At 45.0% G+C, this 7,968-nt stretch overlaps 1 protein-coding gene across 2 annotated transcripts; it reads right to left on the bottom strand.

Annotated features, from left to right (window-relative positions):
- Nucleotides 1-825: 825 nt before the first annotated feature.
- LOC104026943 (dynein light chain 1, cytoplasmic) lies at nt 826-3,166 on the bottom strand. Of its 2 annotated transcripts, none has more exons than XM_075718658.1 (3): nt 3,130-3,166; nt 2,288-2,425; nt 826-1,151 (listed from the first exon to the last, which is right to left on the bottom strand). In XM_075718658.1, exons 2-3 carry the CDS (start codon nt 2,417-2,419, stop codon nt 1,014-1,016), a joined length of 270 nt encoding a protein of 89 aa, XP_075574773.1. In that variant the 5' UTR covers nt 2,420-2,425; nt 3,130-3,166; the 3' UTR covers nt 826-1,013. The 2 variants fall into 2 exon arrangements, with proteins under 2 accessions (XP_075574773.1, XP_075574774.1); XM_075718659.1 differs by lacking the exon at nt 3,130-3,166 and adding an exon at nt 2,991-3,012.
- Nucleotides 3,167-7,968: the final 4,802 nt, after the last annotated feature.

Raw genomic sequence — 7,968 nt, 5'->3', positions numbered from 1 at the left:
AAGGGATTTTTACCATGATTCTTCTACTTCTTTCAAAGGCAAATGAAAGACTTGTGAAATAAATCAGCTCTGCATCAACTTTTTTCATCTAAGTCAATATTTTAACCTTTCTAAGGTTTCCTTTCTAATAAAGGTATTTTTTTCTGAAGGAGAATGACTGCATAACTATATTCTGGAATTAGATGACATGTTTTCACCTCCATATGAAATCTTTTTTTTTTTTTGTCAGTGCTAGATGCATAATCTGTATGTAAAAATACTGTGCGTTTCCTTCTGTTCTTTAAACTGAACTGTTGAAGAACAGATGCTTCTGTCGCACCCCTGTAGGATACAGGGATAGAGTTTAAAAAAAAAATCTAGAGAATGTATAAATTTACATTCTGAAGTGATAGTGTGTAATGAACCAGTATGAAAGTTACTCTCTCCTGGAAATTGGAAGATGAAAGGACTATTGCTTTTAGCTCACCAGTTCATTTGAGATCAGAAGAGCAACACTATGTATCTAAACTCCAGAATTTGCACTGGAGGTTGTGCATGATAAAAATATGCTTATCAAGAATCAAAAAGCACTCTCTTTTCTCTCAGGGAAAATACCTCCTGTTGTTCTCAGTTACTGACTGATGACGTATTCACAGATTAGCTCAGGATTCAGATGGTGGGGAAGCAGAGGCGGAGATGTTCCTCCTTCATTCACAGTAGAATAAAGAGGGCAATGCAAGCACTAAGAGGGCAGAAGGGCAGAGAAAACTCTTAAAGGATGAACTTGTTCTGACAGTTTTATTAGCAAAGAAGCTGTCTTTTGAAAGAAAATAAATACAAGGAAGACATTTTTGCCTTTTTTATAGCCACAATGAAAATGCCAGCTGCTACAGCAAAATCCCTGACCATTAACAATACAACAAAAGACCTGAAGATCAAGGTCTGTTTCCTCAGGAAGGCTGAAGGTAGGAGGCTGTTTGGAGTTAGTGTGCAGTCCTGTAACCAGGTGCGAGTTTTGCTAACAGTCCATGGTTCTAACCAGACTTGAAAAGAAGAATAGCGACTTGGCCGAGGTAGAAGTAGATGAAGTGCTTGGTCTCATGAGTCACATAGCTGCCAAAGTTCCTTCCCACGATGCAGTGCCAAGTGGGATTGTATTTCTTGTCAAACTCCTGCAGAACAGAGAACTAGGAATTAGCATCTTCATGAGACTTGTACTAATATTGTCTAACAGGGTGTTTTTTGGGTTTGGTTTCTTTTTTTTGCAATGATATGTCACTTGTTAGCAAGTATCACTTTTGGAAGAAGGCAATTAAGGAGCAGCATATGCTCTTAAGTGTAAGGATCATCTGTCATTTTGTAACTCATCTGCTGCTTAGTCAGACCAAAAAAACCAACCAAAAAAAAAAAGTGCTTCCAAGCTGAGCAGGAATAAGCTTAAAACATACATTTGGGGAAGTAACTTTTCCCCAAAAGTCATACCATGACCTCAAACCATAACTTATGTCACTGCTTTTTCTGAATCTATACAGATTAAGCCATTACTTTGACTTCATTAGTTGTTTTCAAGAAGGATGCTGAAAGGACTCTAGATGGAAAATTCTCTGCCACATCCTTGATGCCAGAACATGAGACCATGTTCTTCCTACACCCTGCAGTCAGGAGCCTGCTATGACTTTCAAATACACTCGTGTACAAGTCTGCTACAAGTAAAACATTGCAATCAGTGGTATATACTGTAGTATATAACAGCTATCAGTCTGCGAGAGCATGCAAGAGTTTGTGTTCTGCTCAACCAAAACAACTTGCAGCTCAATCAGGCTCCCAGTAGGAGTCAGAGAGAAAATCTGACAAGCTAGAAGCTATGAACCATCTGTTCTGCATTAGTGTGAACAGTTTGTCTTACTGGGGGAGGGCAGGGGGAACAACACCAAAAAAACCCTGCTTCTTATTACAAGGTCAGCAAAGCACCACTTCTCAAATAGGCTCCACAGAGCCCCTGTGTTTTGTACCCATTCATCAGTCACAGGGACAGTCAGCTGCCACTCTCTGTTCACCTGGACAATGGGAAACTGGCAGGAAAGGCTCAAGTAGAAGGTACAGCAAGAGAAAAGCAGAAGGACCTGGAAAAGTCCACGTAAAGGGTGGGGAAAGGAACCTAAGGACACCAGCCTACAGAGAAAGTCCAACTTGATTATCTAGTGTCTCAGAACTTGTTTCTCTAGAGCTACTTGCCTAGCAGCATTCTCCCCGCTTGATTTCTCATGTGCACAGAGATTTCATGTGGACAGTGCAAGCAAACATTTACCTTCTTTATGTGAGCAGCAATGTCCTTCTCGATGTTGTACTTCTCTAAGGCCTGAGTAGCACACTCCACAGAGTCTTGCTGCATCTCTTCTGACATGTCCGCATTCTTGATGACTGCCTTTCGATCACTCATGGTTGTCTGTATTGAGCAAAGAAGAGAATTCAAAGTTGCAGGAGCTGCTACCTGCCAGGATCACCTGCCAAGTAGTCACACAGGTGCCATCATTCACAGGCAGTTTTTAGGGCCCACACTGTGCCCACAGCCGTGGCTGTGCAGAGTTTTTGCCGGGTGCGTCAGAGGCACAGGCACAGCCCGTGCTCAGAGCCACAGGAACGGCGGCTCAAAAGCCCGGCCACGTTAAGCACCTGCTCTCCAGCCGCTCCAGCCCCCAGAGACACAAGCGCCGCCCGAGCGGCTTCAGACCCCGCCGGCCACCCAGCCCTCCCCAGCCCCTCTCCAGCCCGCCATGGTCCGACACAGGCCGGGAGCCCCGGGAGAGGGCGCAGCCGCTCCCGCGCCCGGCCCCGACGGCCTTTCCCCACCGAGGCGAGGCGAACGAGGCCCGGCACCCCCCGCCGAGGGCGAGGGGCCCCCCGCCGAGGGCTACAGGGAAGGCTCCCGCTTGCAGCTCCCAGGGATGCGGGAAGGGTGGAGGCGGCCGCTGGAGAAGGGCCCTGGCACGGGGGAGCCGCCGGACACGCACCGCTCTCGGCAGCGCCGGCTGCCGGTATGCCCGGGCACCGGGAAGACTGAGGCACAGCAGCCGATGCCCGGGCCGGTCCCGGTCTCCCTCGGGAGCCGCCCTACTCCGCACACCCTGCCCCTCACGCCGCTCCCCTCACCGTTCGGCGGGCGCTGCGGGACCGGCCCTAGAGCGGAGCGGCGCGGCGCTGCGAACTGCTTAGTGCGCGCCGCGGCCGGCTCCGAGCGCCCCCAGCCCCGCCCCCTCTGCACCGGCCGCCAGCCATTGGTCACCGCCACCGCCCCCCCGAGCGCTCATTGGCCAGGGCCCCGTGCTCTCGTAGGCTTTTACTCCTGCGTTTTCTTTCAGACCGGCATGCCTCGCGCGTGCGTCCGTTCCCATAGCGACGGGCGGCCGCGGCGGCGTGGGCGCAGCCCCGGGCTCGGCGGGAGCGGGGCCTGCGGGGGGCCCGGATCCCCGCCGCAGGGCGCAGGTGAGGTACCGGAGAGCACGCCCCGCACGTCCGACAGAGCGCATGCTGTTGGCGATGTTAATGTGGGTTTCAGCTGTGTGTGGAAAACCTCCGTTCCTGGCTCCCGTGCCGCTCGTCCTGGGCCAAAACACCTGCTCCTTAAAGTGTGCTCAGTCTCCAGCGCATTTTAATGTGCCCACCGGTTTCTGTAAAACACCTTTCCATAGTTGATATTTGGGCCCCAAAGGCCGTTCTATAGCCTGCCCCAACCCAGATCACAGACACCAAATTTAACCCAGTAATCTCTGCAACAGGCCCTTGTTTCTCTTTGGGCTGGGATAGCTCTTTCAGTAAGACACCCTTTACCGAGAGGAAAGCCCACCCATGTCAGAGGAAGGAGTTCCATAGCTTATAAATGGCACTTGATCATCTTTCCTATTCATGTATCTGCTTTCAATTTGTCTTCGTCTTTCAGACTAAGTGACCTCAGACAGAAATCTTTTATCCATGTTTACCAAGTATGATCAAGTCTGCTCTAAACCTTCGTTCCTTCAGTGAACTTCTTACATCTTATTTAAGGCATCTTTTGCAGACCTTGCCACTTCTGAAACTCTTGCCTTTTTTAAATTTTCTTTCTTTCTTTTTTTTTCTTTTTTTTTTTTAAATGAAGCAAGATGTTTTGGGAGATCCCCAGTGCTCTCTTTTGCGAGTTTCGCTCTCCCTGGGGCACTTTCTGCTTATACTCTTGTCAGCAGATAGAAAATTGCTGTTGAGTCTTCCATAGCCGGTGATCTGTTAATAACAGGACTCTGAACCACGTCTATAGCAAACAGCACAGGGTGGCTTAAAAAAGGTTTTCAGATACTGGTTGGTGGGACTGCTATTTCCTTGTAGAAATAAAAAACTCAAGAGCAGTCATCCACCTCACTTGAAATGCAAATATTTTTCATGTTAGTACAGTATAGTTACCTGCTCAGCATCACTCGTAGCAAAAGCAGCATGACTACAAGCAACCTTTTGCTTTTGCAAGCTCTGAGGCAACCTCAGAAGAATATACTGTCCCCAAAATATTAAAACTGGATAATGTAGTACTTTTGTCACTCTAGAGTATCTCAGAAATAACTTCTGACTTCAGCTGTCAGGTTTTAGCATGCCAATTAGAAGAGATGCATTTCACAGCTTTGCTTTCTGTCTTGCCATCAGGAGTATGTGTTAGGGACAACTCTGAAAGTTATGAAATTAAAGGAACTCACCTGGTTTAATGCAGCAGATGAAAGGGCATAAGAGACCTTGTGTGCTAGCAACTTGAAGAAGCTTTGAATAGTCTTGGGGCCACAGTAAGCAATTAATTTACAGAACTGTGTGTAGTATCTGCAGCACTAGCAATGGTTGAGTACTAGACAGTTTTGTGCTGACAGAACTGAACCATTTTACAATCTTCCCAGTGCTTACAATGAACTTCAGAAACACCCATGAATTTCTGAGGAGGCGGTTGTGTTTGGTAGCTGCAGGCAAATTTCTATGCATTTATTAAGAAATGGTTCGCTGAAGGAGCAGACGTGATGACGACTGCAGGAAATGTCAGTGTGGGTGAGATACATGTCGTTAACGAGAAACATTAAGCCTGAGATACACAGCTTTAAAGAGAAACATTAGAGTCTTACTTGTTAATCTAGAATATAAAAGTATAACTTCCCTCAGGACAGAGCTGCAGGGGAAGGCAGAACAAATACACATAAGAGATGATAGCTGGAGTAGAGGAGGTGCCAAAGAAAATTGGGTAATGGATAAGGCATATCATGAGATTTCTCTTGCAGATGGAGGTTAGATTGTAAGCACTTTTCAGTTGAGGCTTTTTTTTTTTTTTTTCTCTGTGTTGAATATGTTGAATACTGTATCACTGCATCTAAGAGATTTTTCTTGGGGCTCCTAGTTACTATCAAAACATAAAATAATCATCATTAGCAATAAAACAACTTCCATTTTCTTTTTTTCCGTGAAACTGAAGAAATCTCCACCTTGAAATTTTCTTTGTAAACCTGGAATCTGTATGCTAGGTTTTATAATCCAATTTTATACGTTACTGATCTACATATTAGTGGAAAAACCTTAGCAGGTGTAAGTCAAGTTATCTCCATGGTCTCCAGGGAAACTAGATACATTTACATAATCTCGGCATCTGCCTTCCTTTTGGGTGTTTTTTTTTTTTACCAAACAGATTTTTTTTTTCTTTTTGCTGTATCTATTAGCCACTGAGAAAAGATTAGTTATTTCACAAATATACATTATGTTTGCCACACTGCAGTTACAAGGAATTTACAGGTAGTGATTTTATTAAAAGTCCTTAACTATATCTATTCACTTTTATAAATTTTATGTGTTTATAAATTGCGTTCTGTCAGAACACTGTAGAGACCTGACCCAGATCTGGACCCGCTGGTGCGTCAAGGCCCTGCGGTGAAAGCAGGTGAGCCAACACCATGAAGGGCATCTTGTCCCCACCTCAGGGTGCAGCTGGGGCCCAGAGGGGCTTTGCACCATCCCATGAGGCACAGCACCCACCACATTAGACACACTGAGGGCAGGCTGAGGCACTAATGTATTCTGCCCCATAGGCAGCTCATCTGGCCTTTGCTAGGGTTTCTGTTTTGGGGGTTGCAGGTGTCTGAGTCAGGGCTGTAATTCCCTTATTAGTGGTGAAGTTGCAACAGACCCCTTCATTAAGGAAATGTGTGTTTTCCACTTTAAATGCACTTTGGGCTGCAGGGAACAAGCATCAGGCAGTCTGTTCTCTCGCTGGAGTGTGTGGGTAAGGGACCAGAGGTGAACTGGCAGTTTTAAGCTTAGCCTATGCTGCATTGGGAACGTGGGATCACCTTTGTCCAAATTGTTGGTTTGGTGGTTGCTTTTAAATAGTTACTTGATGATATATTGGGTTGGAAGCTCCTGTGGCCATGAAGTTCAGTCTCAAATTCCTCTTACGTTTTCCATGTAAATAATGTTGTTCCCATTCTCTCTGATGGTCAAAGGAAGTGGCCAAAATGGATAGAACAAGTGGGGATTTCTCAAACTGGGAATTCTCTGCTAACAAGCTGCTTGTATGGTGTGACTCGAGGTCTTTCCTTGTTGTGATTTATATATGCATCATAAATTACTTTTAGGCTGAGCTTGTATATTTGTAAAATATACCCTTGCATTTGCAGGGTCTGAATCCTGAAAAGCCTGAGACTAAAGCACTCATACAGTGTTACAGCTTTGCAGAAAATTGGATTAGTGGGGTTAAATAGAGACTTTAATTCAACACCCTTGAAAGAATTCAAGTACAGTAATAATTCCATGTTTTATGCATAGGCATATATGTATAGGTATGTGTGTATATTATGGAAGCTTAAACAAATAATGAAACAACTGCACAAATAAGAGTGGGACAAGTGTTTGCTCTTACTTCCTGCCAGAGAAATAAGAAAAAAAAAAATCAGTTCCAGAAAACACCCGGTTCAAAGCTTACCAAACATGCAGCCTTTGAGGGTAGCAAGTGAAAGCGGATCCTACCCAGTGGCTGTGATTTCTTACACCAGCAAAGCCAGCCGTAGTCCTTTTCACTCAGCCTAGGTTTTCCATTAAGTACATGGCGCATAATGAATGGCCGGAGAGGGAGCTTCTCAAAGCAGTTTGTACAACAGTATTAAGAGCAAGCCACTAATGGCTGAACCTAGTACCAGTACTATTCAAACCCTCTAGCATTTTTTTCGGTTTTTCAAATTATGATACTTCTAATATGCTTGGTGGACTTTTGAGATGTTAAGAAACAATGCATGTGTATCATTAATCTCTAATTTATATTACCTATTGTTTGCAGGAATCTGGAAGATGCAGTTCATAGAAGAAATAGTTATTATGGCCATGCTCAGGACTTCCTCTATCAGACAGCTGGCAGGACCTGAAGGGACACATGCACCAAGCTGGTGGCATTTATTATGCTGATGTACAGAAAGATGGAATGGGAGTAACAGCTTTTCTCTGCAAAAAGATACAGAACATGCACTGTGTAAGCTGGATGACATCAAGTTATGGTCTCATGAGGCAAGTTTCTGCCCTCAGGGGAGGCATGTGCCTGCACAGTCATAGAGGAGCCTACTTTCCTTCTGTCTGTCTCTCAAGAACCGTAAAAGCAGACTCAGAACTGGTGATTAGTAGTATCCTATTACAATAACTTCAGGGGTCTTTTCTAGCACTTCTGAAGAAAGTTCCAGTGTGGCTCAGGATGTAACTCTATGCACTAGAAAAGATCATGGAAATTGCAATAATTAATTCTGGATTCTTAAATCTATATGTGGATGGGGCTTCATCCAGGAAGAAAAATTACTGCTGCTTCTAATAAAGCTGTTGCTAGCTCCCTGCTAGCAATATCTGTCTGCAACAGTAAAGGGTACTGGGGTACTTGTATTTCTAAAACCTGTTCCAACAAAAATGTAACAGTTATAGGGTGTATTTAGTTCACTGTGCCAACAGAACAAAGATGCCAAG

Source organism: Pelecanus crispus, chromosome 11 (genome assembly GCF_030463565.1).
Source record: "Pelecanus crispus isolate bPelCri1 chromosome 11, bPelCri1.pri, whole genome shotgun sequence".
NCBI lineage: Eukaryota > Metazoa > Chordata > Aves > Pelecaniformes > Pelecanidae > Pelecanus > Pelecanus crispus.
Note: the sequence above shows the minus strand (reverse complement) of the source record. Positions and strands in the feature narration are given on the sequence as shown.